This window comes from Rhinolophus sinicus, chromosome 8 (genome assembly GCF_057876585.1).
Source record: "Rhinolophus sinicus isolate RSI-liver-muscle chromosome 8, RSI-T2T, whole genome shotgun sequence".
Classification (NCBI taxonomy): Eukaryota; Metazoa; Chordata; class Mammalia; order Chiroptera; family Rhinolophidae; genus Rhinolophus; species Rhinolophus sinicus.
This window is the reverse complement of record NC_142508.1, coordinates 33,026,752-33,048,175: the sequence shown is the minus strand read 5'-3', so window position 1 is coordinate 33,048,175 and position 21,424 is coordinate 33,026,752. Positions and strand designations below refer to the sequence as shown.

The 21,424-nt window shown below is 43.6% G+C and overlaps 1 protein-coding gene across 11 annotated transcripts in view; it reads right to left on the bottom strand.

The window, feature by feature from the left end:
- PEG3 (paternally expressed 3) overlaps positions 1–21,424 on the bottom strand; it is a 32,867-nt gene that overhangs the window by 7,899 nt on the left and 3,544 nt on the right. The window contains exons 2-10 of one of the 11 annotated variants that reach the window (XM_019716868.3): positions 20,510–20,593; positions 18,560–18,603; positions 17,164–17,286; positions 6,869–7,348; positions 6,182–6,265; positions 5,209–5,370; positions 5,019–5,125; positions 1,060–1,162; positions 175–267 (exon numbers count right to left, since the gene is read on the bottom strand). In XM_019716868.3, coding sequence (XP_019572427.2) covers positions 175–267; positions 1,060–1,162; positions 5,019–5,125; positions 5,209–5,370; positions 6,182–6,265; positions 6,869–7,262 — 943 coding nt within the window. In that variant the 5' untranslated portion in view covers positions 7,263–7,348; positions 17,164–17,286; positions 18,560–18,603; positions 20,510–20,593. The remainder of the gene's footprint in view (positions 1–174; positions 268–1,059; positions 1,163–5,018; positions 5,126–5,208; positions 5,371–6,181; positions 6,266–6,868; positions 7,349–17,163; positions 17,287–18,559; positions 18,604–20,509; positions 20,594–21,424) is intronic. The other 10 variants (XM_088800444.1, XM_019716872.3, XM_074315356.2 and 7 more) reach the window with 10 other exon arrangements.

Sequence of the window (21,424 nt, the reverse complement as noted above, 5' to 3'; positions counted from 1 at the left end):
AAGTTAACTCTGTTTATATCAATTAGCCTATGGTAAAATTGGTTTCGTTAGTCGTTGTTTCACGTAAAGTCGCAGAACCTATGGACAACATTAAGTGAGGACTTACTGTATGTATATATATCGCCCATCTCATTGATTAAAGTGACCACTGTGCACAATCTATCTAATTCTTACCTCGACTGGTACTTGGGTAGGCACTTCTCTTTGACCTTGATGAATGGCCTTGTGTCATGTGGGAGTGGCCATCGTCTTCAGCAAGTTGAACCCCTATTCACAAAAATACAACAGCTCATACTTAAGTTGGGGACCAAGACTCATCACCATAAATTGATGTTTGTCTTTCTCTGAGCCACTAAATATGAAGTAACTCATATCCCATCCTTTGGATGTCTTCGATTTGCAGTCTCATCTCCTCACTATCACTCCTTAGCCCAGTGTAATACAAATTTTAATTAATTACCCTGACTCCATCTACAAATTTGTACAAAGACCTCCACATGCCCCTAAATTGAGTGCTTCCCCTTTTAGTCTTCACCTCCTCACAGCTGCCTCTTAAATCTTCATATCCTCTCTTTCACTGGCCTCCACTGTTTTCGTCCTTCTTCTTGGCTCTTCTTTCTCCAACTGTTTTCCAAACTCGAGCTGCTCAGGCACCACTGCCTCACACAACACTCTCGGTGTGGCTCTCTCTTCCCAGCACCAGACCAGCAGAGCCAACTGCCTACTATGACTTGAGCTAGTTATCTTCTAGGAGAGTCCAAACTGGAACTCAGGATCCCATTCTAAATGTGTATTTAAAAACCTCTGCTGTCACCATACTAGGAAAGTACCAACTCTTGTGGCAAGAGCCGTCTCCCTGCTCCCCCCACCCTGTACAATACGTTCTTCACCCAGAACCAGAGTGACTTCTTAAGAACACAAATCTCATCACTTATTCCTCTGCTTGAAACCTTTCGAAGGCTTCTTATTATCTTTAGCATTCAAGCATGGACTCTAATACCCCGCATCACAAAAAGAATGAGACAAAATGATCCAAAGACTGGAGAAGCCTCTGCTTACCCAGTGAAAGTAGCTTCCTGTAGTTCTCCATGTTGTCTTGAATCGGGTTCTGAGGCTCCCTGTCCTCAGTCAGGTCCACAACGTCCTGGTATGACACTGCATCCTAAAACAGCAAACACACATCTCTCAATGGAGTCTGTTTCCATGGGCATCCAAAGAGAGAAGAATGCTGGCGACATGGGAGCTACACAGACAAAGGTGTGTAGAAAGTGCTCATGTTTGGGCTTCTGAGTGATCCAAGTCAAGTTTTACTGGGGACCTACTTTGTACCTACCTTGGCGCTATACTCTGAGGAAGATCCAAAAGACGTATGACACATATTCCTTGCCCTCATGCAGCTTATAATTTGGTTGGAGAGAAAAGACTCATGAAACAATTAGAGAACAATGAACAATAAAGTGGGGTACAGATAATCAGTGCTAAACGGGTTTGGTAGAGGGACAGTTCAGGGTGGGCTGAACAGTGAGCAAAGGTTTTGTAGAGGGTCTTGGGTGGGGCATTAAGTGGTGGGTAAGATTTTGACAGAGAGAGGGGGACTGGTGGGAAAGTTTCAACAGGCTAAATATCAACTCTGTATGGCATATGTGGGGAAGAGAAAGAAAACGTGGTTTAGCAGACAAGTCAGGAAGTGACTTAGGCCTCCCTCCCCAGTGTGGCCTTCCATGTCCCGCACACCCTCACATTGTACAACATGGCTACACTGTGGGCTCTTCTAGGTGTACAGAAGTTCCAAATAACCCAAGAGTAACTTTAAGCACCGAGTGCATTCATTTTTATACCTTCCTCTTTTGTTTTAACGGATACTTTCCTTAAAAGCCTTTTTAAATTCCCTGCATCACTTAGGAGCGTCTGCTATGCAGAATCTTACAGAACCTTTTCTTACGGCTATACTAGAACAATACTGGTGTTAGAGGTGGGCTCCTAGAGAGCTCGGCACCAAGGCCTGAAGACAGACTCAGGAGGGAGAAGCCGCTGTGGGAAGCCCACAGGCTGGGGAACCAGAGAAAGCTCGAGGGCTAAAGGACAAGTGCATTTATGAGCCGTGCAGCCTTGGGAACAGAAATCTTTCTGAGCCTCAGGTTCATCTGTAAAATGGAGAGAAGGGCATCAGCCCCTTATGCGTGAGGAATTTTTGCAATGTTTTACATATTAACAAAATTATGTTAGAAAAATGTGTATTATTAGTCTATGCTATCACTTTGATACTAAATTTATTATAGTTCCATTGCTGGAACATTATAGCCATGTGAAAATGTAGCAAAAGACAGTTAACAATTGGGTGCATATCCTATAAATAGGCACAGGCACTGGGACTCAGGGGAAAAGCCTCGTTTATGCAACAGACAATGTCCAGTAAGTAAACAGCAAATCCCATTAAAACTAAGCTGAGCTTCCAAAGTGAAACTTCAAGTCAGGGCTGAGATTTCTAGGAGGACCACTGAGCTGGGAAAGCTCAGGCAGTGTTTCAGCGGCAGTACGACTATCGCCTGTACAGCTGCGCCGCGTCCTTCCCGTTGGTCGGATAGCAAGCTCCTCTGGAGAGGGGCCACTGTGCCCGGGTTTGTGACAGTGCTTCCTAAGGACTCAGCACTGGTTTGCTGTGACACAGGAGGGACAGATGCATGTGCGAGGGAGGAAACTGGGGCTCATGAGGTCAGAACTTGCGGGGCTGAGGAGTCAGAGGGTCACCATCTCTGGTGCTGACAAACCGCAAGGGCAATACAAAAGGGGAGGAGTATTTTTCCTATCTTTGTCTCCATTTGCCTAATCTGAGTAAAATAAATGTACATTAAAAATTTGAACTATACTGTTTCTCTGAAAGAAAAATGATGCTTTGACTTAAAATTGTTAATCTACTGCAAGTGGGTCGCTCTAAAGCTTATCCATTTGGTATCTGTAATCAACAGTGGATATAAACGTGCGCAGGCTGAAGATCAAGTCCCACCTGGACAGGTACTGTCAGGGGGCGGTGCCAGCACAACTCGGCCTCATGGACCATTAAGACACTTACACATCACTCTGAAAGAAGACAGGAATTTTGTTTTGCACACCCCCAAATGTAATTTATGTTTTCGGCTGCTGCTGTTTCTACCATTATGAGTTAATAGGAATCAGTGGCTTTCAGACCTTTAGACTATACAGACATGCGCCAACTCTTCAGTGTTATGGAAGGGCATTTTAAAAGCAAAACAAGACAAAAATATCGCTACCAATCTCCTATCATCTTCCTTTCCTAAGATTATTTTAATACCCCCAAAAAAGGACACTTGCATTGCTCATTTCCCCACAGATTACTGAAAACATCCATCACTGCCTCACAGAGCAGTGTGCACAAACCACTGAACCACCTTCACAGGTGGCAATGGCAATGCTACCAAAGAGGCTACTTCTTCTAAATCAAGTTTAAGGTGGTTTCTACAATTAATATTTTAATGTGGATTCATAAAAGTTTGATCAACTTGGTTTCTCCAAATAAGAAATCAAAATTAGTGACAAACTAAGTGTGCTGCAAACTGAAGTTATCCCTGGGACAATGGGAACATAACCCACATTTAGGCTGGAGGACCTGTCACCTCTGACCCCGCCCACCTTCTATGTCCCCTCCCCCATTAGCTAGTGCTGCTACAGAAGCTCCACCCACTACTCCTTCCCGTTAGGCACCCAAAGTCCCTGCCTGCTTCCAGGAGAATTCAAAGCCCTCCTTATAAATTCCACCACAGGAACCACTATTAATACCTCTGTGCACTGGGGACAGACCTGAGCTCTTTGCTTGGCTACAGGAGACCAGTGACCAAGCCCACCCACACTTCCAAGCCACTGGGTACCTCGTGCTCTGTGTTCCAGCCCACCTGGCCTTTGTTCAGTTCCTGCTTCAGCGCCTTTGCCCGGGCTCTCCCTACAGCCTGGGGGCCTCTCATCCTGACACTTCACCTGGCCGGCTCCCCATCGTACACATGTCAAGCGTTACTGTCTTTGAGACATTTCCCTTCAAATCTAAATCAAGATCCCTGTGCCAAATTCCCATTAACATTCTATTTTTCCTTAAGAGCACTCTGGACAATCAGCAGTCACATACAATATTTACATAGAGACTGATTTGTGCAATTGTTGAATGCCCTTCTCAGTTATAAGACTGAAGGCCTCCAGGGCAGGGGCCCTAAGTGTCTCGGTCACTGCTGCACTCCCCAGGGCCTGACCCAGTCAGGCGCGTGACTGTAAAAGGACATGCAGGCTCAGCGCCCTGGGCTCCTCTCTCTGTTCTGTGGCCCTCCTCCACACTGCCACCTCGCAAGTGACCTTCCTTAAGGGTCTGCTCAAATCCTACGTCCTGTTCCCCTTCACCAATTTCCCTAGCACACTGCCTCTTAAAATGACTGCCATTAAGTGCTGGCATTCAGGGTGTGCCTACCACGTGCCAGGCATTGTATTAAGCATTTCACATGTGTATAAATCTGTCCTGATGAGGTAATCACCACGCCTATTTTACAGATGAGGAAACTGAGGTTCAGCTTAGTTATGTAAATGGTCTGAGGCTGCACAGCTAGCAGGTGGCAGAGCTGGGATTCAAACCCAGACCTTGTCAGCTCTAGAGCCTCTGCTCTCTTGCCAGTCGCTTTGTGGACTGGCTCCTTACTGAGGGCCACAAAGATCTCTAGAATCGTTCTGTTTCCCTGGCGCACTAGGAAACAGCCAATGTGACCAATCTACCAAGTGACACATATGCTGAGTGGAAAAGGCTTCCTTTCCTCTGACTATGTGGATGAATCAGGAAATAGGCAGCAGTCACCCTGCCACTTGTCACTCCTGGGGACAGGCCTGGGCTCCTTGCAGGGAGTAACTGGGGCTCTCTCCCTACCCAGGTGGGATTTGCAGGGATAGATGAACAACCCTCCTGGGGGAAAAAGGCATCTCTGGCATGAAATGACAATGGCCTTTCCAGAGAGGACACCTGAGCGTACCTGGGATCGCGACTCATAATCCATCATGAAGTCCCTACGTCTGTGCCCTCTTTCCATTGCAAATGTTTTCTCCATCACAGGAAGGGAACGATCCCGTTGGGGGAATCCTGGGGAGAGAAAAGGTGCCCTGAAGGAATAAGGTCTGGCCAACTTTCCATCTGCACTGGAGAGGCCAGAGCACAGGACTTACTGCTTCTCGGGCTCCGGGTGTACGGCCAGTGGTCTCGAAACTCCAGGTCCCTGCTTCTGCCCCTGCGATCCTGGTCCCACTCCCGCTCCAGCTCCCGGTCACGGTCCCAGTCCCGGTGCCAGTCACGATCCCAGTGGTGGTCCCAGTCCCGGTCCCGGTCCCCTGAGAAAGGCAGATGTTCGACGAGTTAGAGCTTGGACACATGCACGTTCACCCTCCACAGGCACACTGCTTTGGGGAGGGCTACCATCCTTACTCCTACCCTGAGACGGGTCCCAAATTCAGGCCTCTAGACACCCAAGCATCACCTGGACTCTTATCATTACCCTGGACCTGGAGCCATTTCTAAAGGCTTTGCCTAAGTGGGGCTTACTTCAAAGCTTCGGTTAGAAGTGTGGTTCCCCTTCAAACAAACACTTCTGCTGGTTTCCCAATTCCTACACGGTCAAGTGACATTCAGGAGAATGGACTCTAGACCCTGTGCTGTCTGGCGTACTCCAGCCAATGTTAATGTACGCATGGGTCTACTTACAAGACATGCAACCTCCCCAAAGGCAATACTCCTCTGAAATGTTCACTGAAGAACCTTTAACAAATAACCTTAGAGGCAAAGGGGTAATGATGAACTTTGCCCCTCCTGGGGAGGCTGTGGGCACAGCTTGAGACAGCCTGCTGCAAATTTCCAATAGCTTTAAATATTTTATCTTGTCATTTAAAAACAGTATTGTATTTCGCTCCATACATTGGTATCTGCTTTCATATAAAAATGCTTAAGATGCCTCACATGTCATCACTTAATGCATTTTGCCCCCAGATCTGAGTAGATGTAGCGGCTGCCCTGAGGAAGGCGGTGCCAGCCTCACCGAAGTCTTGATGTTCATTGTGCACCCCTATGCAACATGGCAAACTCTTAGGGAAAACTGAGCACGAGTCTGGGAGTACGTCCTGATAGGTGGCAAGACCTGTTACTCACTGCAGAAATAGGCGGGCCGTGGCGGCGGGGACTCTGCTCCCTTTCGGCTCATGCTGTCTTCGCTTTGGACATCACTGTTGTTGTCTGGGAGGACAGAGACCGACTTAATGCTTTGTCATCTCTTGCCCACACGCTCTCAAGTTCCCCCAAGTGGACAAGTGGAGTCTATCCCTGCCCCCCACTGCACAATCCCACCTCCAGAAGCTCGAGGGATCAGAGCCTCATGCCTCAGCTTCCTACCATTCCTAGGTGGGGATATGGCTGTGACCGCTACCTCAACGCCAACTGCAGCCACGTATACCTTTCTGGGACACTACACCCCCAGATTTCACGAGAGGGAGCCTGGGCCAGGGCACGAGGCAAGTGGAGGCTCTCCAGTTCCTCATGGAACCCCCCTTCAGAGAAAGGTGAAATGTCACCTTTCCCACACCTCAGGGCGGTGGTTCTTAACCAAGGTGATTCTGCTCCCTAGGGGACACTGAAAATGACACATTTCGTTGTCATAGCTGGGGAAAGGGGTGCAATTGGCACCTTGCAGGCAGAGGCCAGCATGCCACCTAACACCCCACAGCAGGACAGCAGGACAGCCCTCCCATAGAGAGAACGACCGGGCCCAGGACCTGCGCAGCGCAGAGGCTGAGAAGCCCAGGGCGCTCGCAGCCGCCGGGGCCTCCGTCAGACTCTCACCTTCTGGCTCATACATCTCCTTGTAACTTTCCAGCAGTGTAACTAGCTTTTCGCAGCTCTGTGGCTTTTTTGCTCGCACCCAAGGCTTGATTCTTTCTGGGAGGATGGTCAGGTACTGCTCAAGGACCAAGAGCTCGACAATCTCCTCCTTGGTATGAGTCTCCGGCTGCAACCAATCGAGGCAGAGGTTTCGGAGTTTGATCAGGGTCTTCCGAGGCCCAACAAATTCCACGTAGAGGAAATTCCGAAACCTCTGATGAAAGAATTCAGAGTCAGTCGCGCCTTCTCCTATGATGGCATCCGGCTCCTTAGTCAAGTCACTGTCTAGCTCATACAGATCTGGGGCCCAAGACCTCTTGGGTTTGTTGGCAGACAAGTACTTTGGAGGCAGCATTTCTCTAAGTAAAATTTTCAGTGGAGGAACCAAACATGAGTCAACAGGAAAGACGCAGCAGCCTGTGACAGTCAGTACTCAGGGACCTGTAGATCGTAAGGAGATATACACATGTCCCAGAAGTTGAGGACCAGGCAGCAGAAAGGGGCTGCCCTACAAGGGGCATTAACAATGCTTTGTGAACAGGCCGAGGGCCCCAGGGAGATGCATAAGTCCCCCAACCACAGACGTACACAGAGGACACCAGGTGTGCCGCAGCATGGGAGTCACGCACGTGACCTCTGAGCACCACACAGACCTGTCTGAAGAGTCAGCTCTGCCACTAACTGGTTTTGTGACCCTGGGCTTATTCAATGTCTGTCCCCAAGAATGTAAAAAAAGAATAGACACCCCCCTCCCTTTTAGAACTGTGAAGCGAATGTACCTAAAAAGCCTAATGACCCACCCAATACCTGGCACAGGGGAAATGCGCAAGGTGCTAGCCATTACTAAAACTGGACGTCAACTTTTCTCTTAGCAAAAACGGAAAGAGGGAATTAGGGGTGGGGGCCAGTTGTGCCATTTCTGGGCAGTTCTTCCCTTAACGTCATTGTTAAGGAGGTATTCAACATGTAAGACAGAAGACAACGTGAAAACGTCAGGAGTGCTCAGCTCCAAGAATGTGATCACAGGCACTCCGATTTTCTCTTCACCAGCAATCTCTCTCTGCACCTGTGCTGCTGCATAAAATGTGGCTACTTCAATTCAAATTCAATACATTAAAATCAGCTCCTCAGTCACACTAGCCCCATCTCAAGCGTCAGTCGTGACCACCCTGGACAGCACAGAACACCTCCCTGTTCGTGGGCAGTCCTGCTGGCCAGAGCGGCTATAGTGTCCAAGTGTGCAGCACGCTCAGAACCCCGCCCTCAGCAGTGCACACCCTTCTGAGTGGCTGTCCCCATGCCCAGCCTCAGGCTCATGCTACTAGGGTAGCTTTCCTGAGACTCACTTTATCTTTTGGGTGTTCCAAGCCCTGATCGCATTTCTTTTTAAATCTGAGTTAACTTGCCTCCCTCCCCACAGTAAACTGTAAGCCCGACTAAAGGGATCAGAGATAAACTTCCCATCACTGTATCATTTAGTGCCTGACACAGAGCCAGCTATCAACACTGACACAGCATGTTAAAAATAACATATGCAGACCTTTTAAAACTAGTTTTAGACACCAGCCTGCAGAAGCATAGCATAGTTTCTGGGGAGAGGGAACATCCTGGGGTGACCTCCATGCCACTGTTTTTTGCAAAAGAAGATTCTGGTGTGTCACCCACCCTCACCAGCTCACTTCCTACCAGCCCCTTCCCCAATGAGTACATACGGGAAGGAGTACATATGGGAAGCTCTCAATGGGGCCTCGTGTACTGGGGGAAATTAAATGAAATAGTGGTGAATCCATAGAAACCCTGCACAGGTGACAGACCTCCACTATTCACCTATCAGCGGGAATGTGATGAAGTGACATTAGACGTCTTCATGCTACTACATATGCCTTTGCCTTGTCAGTCTTGCTAAAGACCTACTTTATCTGTCTCAAAAGAACCAGCTTTCTACTTCAATAATCTTGTTACTGTTCATTTGCTTAGCTGTCATTTTTGTTACCTGCTTCCTCCCCCTTTATAAAAAAGCTTTTTAGACTAAATATATAACCTGATTTTCAATCTTTTTTTCCCCTTATGTAACCATGAAGGCTATACATTTCCCTTCACTTAAACCATTTTAGCTGCATGTTTTATTATGTAGCCTTTTTATTACTGGTAAGCCACAACCGGTGTTAAAGAAAGTAGGCAACATGGGGGGGGGGGGGATTTAGGTTTGGGTGGTTGAATTAACTTACCTGACAGTTTTGTACTTCTGGCTTTACTTCTAGAGAAGAGAACTGTATGTAGCAAAAATTCTCTCCTTTTGTTTTAAAAGGAAAAGCAGAAACTTAAAATTAAAGCTTTTTTTTTAATGTTTAAAGAAGAAAAGGGGTTTCAATTATTCAGTCTCAAACTAGACTTTATCGTTTGGGAACAAATGTAGTACACTCAGTCCCACGCTCTCTCCTTGCTGTGATAGGCTGCCACTCTGCTCCCAGGTAAACTGTCCTCCTACTGTCGTCCTCTGGAGCTTCAGCACTGACCAAGTAAACACATCTCCCTGTGAAGACCTTGGAGACTGAACTGCTCCCTCCTTGCCTGCCCTCCTTCAGGAGGGAGGGCTGACAAGAGACAAGCGCACTTGATAATACCCTGCTGGGCTGAAAAATTCCAAAGCAGGGGCAAGGACATGTGCCCAGGCTCTGGGTCCCTGGTATGACATCTGGACAACAGCATAATTTTATCCAAGACCTGGCTAAGAGGGAATGTCCCAGAGAAGATCAGAGAAAGGGGAAGGCACAGAGCCCAAGCCTACCCTGCCCTGTAGCACCCTGATTCAAAAGAAATCTGGTCCCCTAGATAGCAGCCCAACCTCTGAGAGGCAACATGAGACCCTCAGGTATGTAAATCACCTATTTGGGACTAGGATCCTTTCTGGAACTTCAGAACAAGCCGCTATCCACAGGAATAGTCAAAATGCCAGGGACCTGCAGATATTTTAAAGAAAAACACATGGACAAATAAACACGGAAGTAATATAAAAACAGCGTCAGAGAATTAATTGTCCAAATGGCTGTGGACTCGGATATCACTGGGGTGAAGCTTTTTATATCATCTTCAAGAAAAGGTCAATTCCCATGTCATATAAACCAACCAGAGAAGAGAAATAGAAAGCTTTCAAATTTTCTTCATGAAGTCAGAATAACTCAAAAACCCAAGACAGAAATTAGCGCTAACAAACTACACATTAAACACACTTTGAAAGCAGATATAAAAGCCTTAACACTATTACTAGTGATCATTACTCTAGAGTTCTACCCAATTTCAACAAGACAAGAAAAACTCAGAGGCCTAAAAAATAAAACTATCATTCTCTTACAGAAGACTGTCCACTAAGATACTGGGAGTCAATAGAGACAGATCTTACGATAATTCAACAAGAAAATTAACACAATTTTTTAAATGCTAAGAACTCCATTATAAAAGATTTAATGAAAAAAATAGCATCTATGTGAATAAAACTGTAGTGCAATATAAAAGGCAGTAACCGGAGAGACACAGGATAATCACGGGAGATAAATGGATCCAGTATACGAAAGCTCTAAATCCTCTGAAGTTAGTCTATACTAGCTAATGGAATTTCAAAGAATATTAACGTTGGGGAACTTGACAAATGACAGACTTACTCATTTAAGAATTGTAATATGAGATTACCATATGTACTTGAGTATTTAGTAGTCTATAAAAGTGGCATTTAAAAATAGTAAGGGATGTATGTATTATTTCAATCAATAGTAATAGGAAAACTGGCCAATCATTAATTTGGATCATACCATATATAAAAAAATGGTAAAACTAAAATCAAAATAAAATAAAATGAAAGACTAATTTTTATTATCCAGGAGCAAGGAAGGGCTCTTCTAACCTGACAATAGTAAAATCAGGATATATTAAGGACAACTTTGATTTTATACATATAATTCTCTATTACATTAGTTTTTCTTTCTAACAGGCATGTTTTTGAAGCATAAAGGACCAATCAGTGAAAACTATGTATAAGATCGGGAGGCTTAAAAAACTTGACAGGGAATCAACAGTTTTCCTAAGAAAATACAAATAGGCACACGTGACTTGGGAAGTAGAGGAAAATTGAGGGAGGAAATAAAATGTCTATGAACCAAGTATTTTACTATGCTATAGAAACCTTCTAGGTCATAGAAAAGAGATGGAGGACTTCCTAACTCAGCAATGACTATCTGAACGCCCATTAGTATTCTGTCCCAAGGAGGTCGCCAACTCTTATCCCAAAATTTCACTCATTCCTTTCCTCAAGAAATTCAAGACTAGAGTAAACAAATATGAACTTCGAAATGCGCTCAAGGTTTTATGAGCAGGCCAACAAAACATGGTCAGCAAGAGCACTTGGTCAGCAAGAGCACTGAGAAATGAAAGATTTTTAACAGAAAAACCTTAGAAAAATCAGACCGTAAATGCTCCTACCCACAATGGCAGAAGAAATTCCTTTGAAGAGTAAAAAGGGGCCACGGGAACAGAATAACCATAAGGGCAGACAATATACGTCTATGTGAAAAAACTGGAATACTCATGTACTGCTGTGGCAATGTAAATGTTATGCAGGGCAATTTGGCTACAAAATTAAAATGTACATATCCTATCCTGTAAGTTCTACTTCTATGAATTTATCCCCGAGATACGAATAGCATTCAAGTATGTGCAAAAATATATTCATTGACGTAGTTGATAATGGACAAAATACAGTATATTCATCTAATGATTATGAAACCTTTTTAAATCATGAGGTAATTGTAAATTAATGGATAAGATGATCTCTAAGAGAGTTTAAGTGCAAAATGCGACACAACAATGTGTACAGCATTCTAAGAAACTATAAAAACAGATGCATTTACTTAAGACAATGTCTGGGAGGATATATGAGACTATTAACAGTGATTAGCAGTGACTGCCTCTGAGGAAGGGACTGGGGGCCAGAGAAAGAAGGGCAACAACTTACTTTTTCATTGTATATTCTCCTTTTTTGTTTTTGTAATTTTTTACCATGAGCATGTATTACCTAGTCAAAAAAATAAATTCAAAATTAAAACAAAACAATAAACGAAAGCACTGGCACAGGCTTTGAGAGGGCGCTGGCCGGAGTGGGTGCAGACAGCGCTAACACCTTACACTGAGGTCTCCTCCCTCCCCTGCCCACTCCACCTCTCATCTTGAATCTAGCTACACTGGCCATCTGCAGATGACATGACAGGCAATTTAGAAAACTTCAGAGTCAACTGTGAAACCTCTCAGACCCAAGAAATATTTATGGAAATTTCACCTGCAAGTTGAATGTATCCCTCAGATCTCCAGCAACTGTTCGTACACAAATGCAATGCCAACCCCTAACCTAGTGATTCCACTTCTGAAATCTAATTGATGGACCATGGACCTGTCTATCTGCCCATGTGCATGAAGACAGTTCACAAGTGTGTCCACAGACGCACTGTTTACAGCAGCAAAGAACAGGGACGGGTAGGAGAATGCTCGGGCAGAAACCCAATATCAGAGACCACTGAAAGACCACTGCACAGCAGATGTGAAAATAAAGATTGATACAAATTTTCTACCCTATAAAAACTAACGAAACTGAAAACCAAAAAGGGGGTGGGACGCATTTTGCAATACAGATGAGTTAATATTTGAAATGTAAAAGGCTCTTAGAAAGCAGTAAAATAAATAGCTCACTGTAAAAATTAAGAACATAAATACACAGTTCATAAAATTAGTGGTAACAGCTGGTCTTTACATCAGAAAGGGATGTAAAATAACTTACATTAGAAATTTTTAAAAATGTACATTAAAATGAACACTTTTTTGCCTATCAAATGGGCAAGTATTTGAAAACATAAAAATTGATGTTGAGAACCTGGCTGATGAAGGTGTGAACCATATTTCTGGATGTCATTTCGGCATATATTTTAAAAAACATTAAAAATACTTCTCCAGGGGCCACCGGATAGCTCAGTTGGTTAGAGCACGGGCTCTAAACAAGGTTCAATTCCCATGTGGATGGTGGGCGTCAGCTGCCCACTATGATTAAGTCCTTGTATGTATATCTGATTTCCAGTTTATAAAAGGTAAAAACCTTCAGCACTAAAAAGCTGCTGCAATAAATGATAGCAGGTGACACCATTTTACATGTGGATCCTGGGAAGGGACGAGCACGTGTCGGAGAAGTATATGTCCTGTTCACATGTTGTTATATGACTTAAGTCCTAACAGGGGGCTCAGATCCTGTCGGAGCAACCAAGGGTCAAATTCAGGAAAGGGAAACACTGGTCAACTTTCTCCTACAGGCTTACCTGACACCAGGTGGGCCCTACAAGATGAGGTTAGGGGCCTTCCTGGATGAGGGACACAACCCTCACTCCAACTCACCCCATCTTCCATTTGAGGCCCAAAGGGCAAGTACGAGTGGGGCCAGATGCTGAGTTAGTACTTGCGAGGGTCCCATACTCACCTCACCCTGGGGAAGACCCAGATCCCAGATGAACTCCTGTGATAGATCTCTGGCCAGTGAAAAGCATAACTGCTCTACCCACTTGGCCCCCACAACCCCAGTCCAGCTTCTGCCTCCACAGCAACAGTCCCGATTAACATTGAAGAAAACAGAAGATAGGTTTGGAAGTGGCAAGGAGAAAAGCAGCAAGGAGTTGTCTAAAGGTTTGCCTGATCTGATCAAAGGAAATGTGGAGACTGAGGGGGTTAAGTCTGTCCAAGGATGGCCCAGAAAGTCCATCAACAACCATTTACCCACATAATCAGAGATGTGCTTGAAGATGTATGAACTCAATAGAAAATGAGAGTGCCTGTACTTCTACCACAAAATCCCTGAGTGCAAGGACTCTGTCACGTTTTTCATCATTGTGCTTCTGTCTTCACAGGACTGGCCCATGTAGGTGCTCAAGAAACCTTTTTTTTTTGTACTTAGATGCAAAAACGTTTAATAAATCCAACCTAGACAAGTTTAAATAACAGCCCACGTCCATGAAAAGCTATTTCAGGAGTACAAGGATGACAGCCCATTAGGTAGACTGTTATATATAATGGTTTAAGGGGGAAGGGGACCCTTTGAGCACTGTTCCATGTTAAAAAGCATTTGCAAACTTCAACAGCCTTTTCTTATAAATCCCTAGCAAAGAGGTTAGGAGACCATCTAAACATAATAAAAATTTATCTCAAATAAATGCAAGCAAGCATATTAGACACTAAAGGTATTCTACTGATAGGTGGGAACAAAGAAGGGAGGCCCTCCACCATATTAATAGCTAAATAAATTCCCATAAATAAATTCAACAAAGTATTTGCAACCCCAAACAACATTTTTTTAAATGTATAGGACATAAAACAAATCCTAAATAAATGAAGACATGTTTCTGGACAGGAACATGGAAGTTGTTGTCAACCCTCCCTTAAACATAAATGAAAATACAACAAAAAGTAGGAGCTCTGACCAAAACCCAGGTTCTGTGGGAGAATAAATGTGCAAGAACACCGAGACAATTCTGAATAAGGTGTGTATGTGGCAGGGGGGAGGGGTTGTCTATAAAATGACCCAAACATGAAAACCAAATATTCTTTCCAACACAATCATATGGGTGCAAGGACAAATATACTAATGGAACATAATACAGTCCAGAAACTGACTTGTACGAAAAGTATTTACTAGTATACACATGGGAATTTAGTTGATAATGAAAGTTTTTAAATGCTTCAAGAAAAGCATTAACTGTTTAAGTACAAACTAGGGAACTTTCTTAGGACTAAATGATAATGAATAATTTTAACAAAAGTGACAAGAGGGGACGGCCAACACTTCAATTGCTGACCAGTTATTCAAGTACGTATTTCCAAGAAGCAAAAAAGAAGTCGTCCAGAGGTTTGTTTTTGACATTAGGAAAGACCAATAAAACTGTGCTGGAGTCTGGCCTCCCCCCAAGGAATTCTGTATTTCAACTACATATTGCTAGAAGGCTAAGGCCTGTAAAGCGAATGACACACTTTGTTCTCACTAAAATAAATCACTGCACTCAAAAATTTCATCGAACAAAAAGGAATGAAAACATAAAATCTTTAATAGAATGTTATGTATCATTGTCACGTTTCCAAGAAATTTTGCAGCTTTATTTTGTTTACAAACATAGAAGAGTACAAAACTCAAACATTACAGAACATTTAATGTAGAAACTGCAAGCCATACCCATTGATCAAATCTGTTGTTATACTAAACCTTTTAAAATTTATATACATACTAACATTTTTGTTTTTACCAAAATGAGAGCACACCAGAAGTTCTGCACATGTGTATATGTATTTTTCAGCCCAGTAACTTATGATGGCTATCTTTCTATATTTGCATTCTTTCTAAAGCCCACACAGTATTTCATGCTATGAATACACCAGTTTATTTAAACACATGGGAAAGAATAATGTAAAAAAATATTTAAAGCAGTAAATGAAAATATTAGGCTATAAAACTGTACAGCACATGTGGCATTCTTACTGCAAATATACCCATTTATATGTACACAGAATGAGAATGTCCACAAATGGAATATAATGCAGTTTTTAGAAATCAAAGCTATAGATGGAGAGGTATTTACATAGAAATTCTTGTATTGTAAAATAGCTGCAAAGTAGTATGTAGAAATACACACACACACACACACACCCAACCATATAAATGTAGATTGAAAGCATGATGGACACATTTTATGAGCTCTGGATGGTACATCACACCTTCTCCCCAAACACTGTTTAACACCTTACATAATTCTCTCTTGTAACTTGAGTTTGAAACGTTAACAAATTGGGGGCATGATTTCATTTATGTTAAAAAAAAAAAAAAAAAAAAAAAGAAAAAACACAAAATACCCTACATAGGTACTTAAACATATGGCAGTACATATAAATTAAACTAGAAGACTTCCATATAAACTTGTGTAGACTCTCATAGAATAGGGAAAATCAGAATCTATAATTAATAAGATACTTCCATTTCTTTCTGTATTTTAATTTAGTATTGTTTTAAGTTCACAATCAGAAAAAATTTTTGTGTAAAATTCGGAAGTTCAACTGTGTTTGTCTTTCCTTTCCTGTTTATTACTGCTTATCAGCACCCCGTCTCCTGCGGTGGTCCCCAGGACATGGCCTGCTGCTCACTCTGACCAGAAGGGGCTCATGTGCCCCTTCTGCCATTCTGCAGCACTCCCAGGAGTCTTCCACTCACTATCTGCAAACCCCTCTCAGGCAAGTGCACCACTAAAGGGGCTCCACACCCAGACTCTGACCTCACTGACAGTTGTCCCCCTCTTGTGTCATAGCTCCAACTGAATTCTGGCCACATGGCAAATCCATCACCTCCATTTCCAGACTTGGAGGTGGCCTCTCCCACACCCCAAGTTACTAAAGCTTCCACATCTCCCTCTTTGGAGCAGAAATCCCAGCGTGAGTCAAGTAGTAGCCAAGGGCAGGATTTTTAAAAGTCTGACCACATGTGGGGGACAAGGGTGTGGACACACAGGGACCAGGCCTGAATGTGGTCTTAAGGGCTGAGAGAGGCCACCAATTCCAAGGGGAGGGAAGGAGAGAGACAAATGATGGGCACCAGTAGTAAATTCTCACTTTCCACAAGGGCAGGGGGCTTATGGGTTTCTAGCTCTTCTTCCAGCTCCAAAGATCTGTTCTTAAATACACTAGACATCCAGACATGAAATGGATGCACTGCATGCAGAGGAAGTTTCATGTGTGAGCTGGACTGTCTAAGGATGGTGCTGCTGCCTGCTGGAGAAGAGCGTTGCCACTGTGCTCTATGCAGCAGTATTTACATCATTTGAATGTTTTATACCACTTTACTTCTATTTCACAAAAATGAGTAGAAAACAAAAGCATGGGTCTCACAATCAATGTAACTGAAACAAATAAAAATAGAATTCCTCAGGCATCCCCACCACACGTGGGGGTTCTTTGGCCTCAGAGGATCAAATGTCAAATGTTTCACTGAACTGGGAAGAACTCAAAGCACACGTGTCAGAAGCTAGAAATGTGGCTGGAACATGTGAGGAGAGATAAAGAAATTCCGTGACCTCACTGTTTGACCTCAGGCTCCCCACAACCCATCAGTTGCGAGACCCTTCAACCCCATTTCTATTTACTTTGGTCCCTCACCATGGAGTGCCTAGACTCAGCCCCTCACTTGTGCTACCTACCTCATTAGAGGGGCTGGAACTGAGAACCTGAGTCAGGAACCAACGTAGTTACTTTCTTCGTTTCTCAGGGACAGCATGGTGTGCGGTCTCCTCTCCTCATCTGCGCCATTCTCCTGCCTCTTTCTGCAGACCGACATTCTCTACTTCAGCACGCACATGGAGGAAAACACTGGCCCAGCCCCAGTCCTACTTCACCTCCCAGGTTAGGTACTCAACACACAGACTAATCAGTCTGTGCCTGCATTCACCCAAATTCTGAGTCTACAAGTGCACATTACAGCTCAATTCCTTCTAGGGTAGTGGTTCTCAAACTTGGGGGTGCCAAAAAGTCATCTGAGGGACTTATGAAAACTGCACCTGCCTTTCCAAGTGTCCCAATTTAGGAGGTCTGTGGTTCCCTAGGAAAAGGCATCCCAACAAGCACTCCTGTGCTTTGAAAACCACGGCTCTATGCTTCATTGTGCAGTATGATCCAATCAACTACGGACAGATACATATAGACAAGAGGGGCTGTTGGAGTGACAATCTTATACACGAATGTAAGCTAGTAGTAAATGAACACTACCCCTACCATACCAGCCACAACCTCCACCCTCTGGCCTATTAGGTGGCTCCTCTCAGATAGTCTCCACATCACCCTGGGCTTACCTCTGCAACCTACGCTTAGCGCTTACCACAATGCAGCAAGATTTCCTTACTGTTCATTCTTGAGGGGTTTCCCCCCAAATTTCCAAAGACAGGAGATAGTATCTAAGAGTTTAGTTTTCACAGACAATGGTTTGGTGGTTGCCAGAGGGTAAGGGGGGTGGGGGGTGGGGGGTGGGAGATGAGGGTAAGGGGGATCGAATATATGGTGATGGAAGGAGAACTGACTCTGGGTGATGAACACACAATGGGATTTATAGATGATGTAATACAGAATTGTACACCTGAAATCTATGTAATTTTACTAACAATTGTCACCTCAATAAATTTAATAAAAAAAAAAAAAAAAAAAAAAAGAGTTTAGTTTTATGATCAGCCCCCAAATAGTTGTAGATGAATAAAGCTACTTTAAAGAGACAGACTATCTCTTTAAAGTCTTAAGTATGACTTATGTGACCATACGTTGATATCAAAAATTGACTGATCAGAATTTTTGGGGGTTTTTTTTTGAGGGCAGGCATGAAAAGGCAGACCACATGGTCTGCCTTCAAAACATCAAAACCTCTATAGGAGACAGTGAACAACTCTAGTCAGACCAATTTGAACGGAGATTGGGGAGGGTGGGGGCTGTAGATTAGGGAGCTTCTGGTATCATGGTAACCCCAGCAAGAGTTTCACTGCAACCAGATGGTAGCTACCTTACAGACCAGTGCTATTTAAGTTTGTCCTCTTGTTTTGATTCCATACTCACCAAGCAACCTTCTCATTATGGTTTCGTTTCCCATGTAGGTCTGCCTACAGGGAGAGAATGTGCTGATCATACACACTTTTGAGTATTTGGGTCCCTGCTACAGTGATCTCCCACTCTAGATCAATACACCAAACTTGAGAGAACAGAATTATCATATTTCAGTCACACCATTTTCAACATAAATTGTCAGTATGGCTTACTTTAAGTCTCCTGAGCTTCATTAATGTTGATCTACCAACATAAGATGAGTCCTTAGGCGGAGTATAGTTTCTGAGTCTCCATGGGCTTGAGCACCAGACACTGGATACTTGCTTGCAGCATTCGCTGAGGCCAGGGGCCCATCTGGGACAGCACGTTAGCTTTTCTCCAGATGGTAATGCACCATCAGCACAGCCACCTATCTTAGTACGCATGATTTCTCACTCTCTCCATTTAACTGTGGTTCTCAGTCAGTAGACACTGAGGCCAGGGATTATATCACTCACTTTCAGAGACCCAAAGTCTAGCATGTTCCTGTCCTGGATCAGGCACAGTATCAATGTTTGCTGATGGAATGAACCACCTTTGGCTATTTTGCTCACTTCCCTGGGTAACATGATTCACTGAGTCTGGTCTGAATCAGCCAGCCAGCCATGAACAAAGAGTACAAGCCCTGAGTCTCTGTCCTCAGTACTGCTCTCAAATCCATCCACTTCACTTATCCCCCTGCCATGACCCTAATCTGAGCCACTATCTCTCACCCAGATCTGAGGTAGGTCTCCCTGCATGCATTGTCTTCCCCTTCTGAACCCTGCAACCAGGTGGTTTTTTTTTAATTTAATTTTATTATGAGCTTCCAGTACAAACACAAATATTTACACCCCTCACAAAGTGATAACCCCACCAAGTCTACTACCCTCTGACATTGTACATAGATAGCTATTCCAATACCACTGACTATATTCCCTATGCTGTACTTTACATCCTGTGCCTATACATATTTGCATTTGACATTCAATATTATTTTATATTAATTTCAGGTGTACAGCACAGTAGTTAAGCATTTATATGATATGAAGTTATCCCCCCAATAAATCCAATCCCAATCTGAAAGCATACATAGTCTTTACAACATGACCGATTACATTCCCCATACTGTATTTCACATCCCGTGACCATTTTGTGACTACCAATTTGTCAGATAATATTGTAAAAATACAAATCTGATTATCGTGTCACATCCATGGCTAAAATTCCTCAATGGCTTCCCACTGCTTCAGATCAAGCCCAAATACTTACCATTGATTGCAAGGTCTTTCACGATTCAGCCCCCATTTACCTTTTTTCCACCTCAAACAAATATCACCCCCTTCTTTCCTTTGGTCTAGGCATGCTAAATTTTCGGCTCCTCTCGCTGGTTCCTTTAGCCCTGTGCCCTCTCCTTAAAACTGCTCTTCCCACACACGTTACCACCCACCATCCTTCAGGGCTTAACCTTAATGTCCCTGACTTTCGCAGGGAGACCCTATATGACCTCTCCCAGATCAAGTTAAATACCTGCAATGAATGTGCTCTTTCAAAGGCATGAGTCACACAATTATTTTTTTGAATGTCTTTCATTAACCAATAGACAATATTAGCTTGAGGGAAACACTTCCTTTCACACTTGGGGCCATGTTTAATAGACGAATGATGACTCTCATGCTTCTTAATCACCGGGTAAGAGAAAGAGTAGGCCTGAAAGAGTAGCTGAGTGTTAGGAAAAGAGTCAGGATACCAAAAAGAATGGCATGAAGCCAAGGAGAATTTCTGGCAAACACAATCCACTAGAAGAGTCTGTACATTCTCAGAGAGCACAAACGGTGCTTGTGTGGCTATATGGAACATGTGTGCAGTAAAAGTGTCAGGATGAGGAAGGATGCGCTCACTCCAAGGATGGGTGTGGCACTGTGAGAAAGGAATTCAGCTCACCTGGACTCTGCCACCTAGTGTTTAGATCTAGTCCCTCTTCTTGCCAGTTGTCTCAACAAAGGGTAGAAGGTCAAGAAGGCAGAGCTGGGGAAGGAAAGGAAAATATGAGACACCAAATTTATTTTACAATTACTATATTCCTCAGGCTGGAAATGTCCCCACAGCTGTATCTTTATCTTCTACAGTGGCAGAGATCAAGCGAGACTAGGAAGAACAGTTTGCCCTCGCAGGATAGAAGGGCCATGGGCATCACTCCCCGAGGCACATGTTGTACCCTGGGCTGTAATCACGGCCTTTTCCCAATGAAGTTATGTCAACAGGTGTGCAAGTCAATCTCTGGGTGTCTTAGAACCTTCTATAACAAAAGCAAAATAGTAAAGACACAGGGCTTTGGATTAAATCAATTCAAGAACCCAATTTTCCACTTATTATCTACGTGGTACTGGCCATCCCTCTAAAGGCAAGGGACACATGCTGCAGGTTACAAATTGGAGGGGAAAAGTGTCTAGGTACAATTATTTTCTGCTAATTACATACCATGTACAGTGCTTAGCACCTTACTTTTATCCTGTTAATCCTCACAATACTATTGATTCTAAAGCTCTCATTTCACAGAAAAAGAGTGGCTCAGACAACTCAATCTCAGAGCTCATAACAAACTATTATAGATCAACCTAAAACCATCTGGAAAAAAGTTTTATCTACTGATGTTTTCCATGGAAACCATGTGGTACCCCTTAGAAAGGTGAGTTGAAAACTCCAGCTCTGACATTTCATAGCTAGTGATGCAGGACCAGAAATTCAACTCTCTGTTGTACATTTAAATAATATAAAGGGACTAGCTTACATTAGGACCTTAATGCTATTTTAACCGTTATTAGGTAATGGTATCATTACTTAATCTTATGTAATATT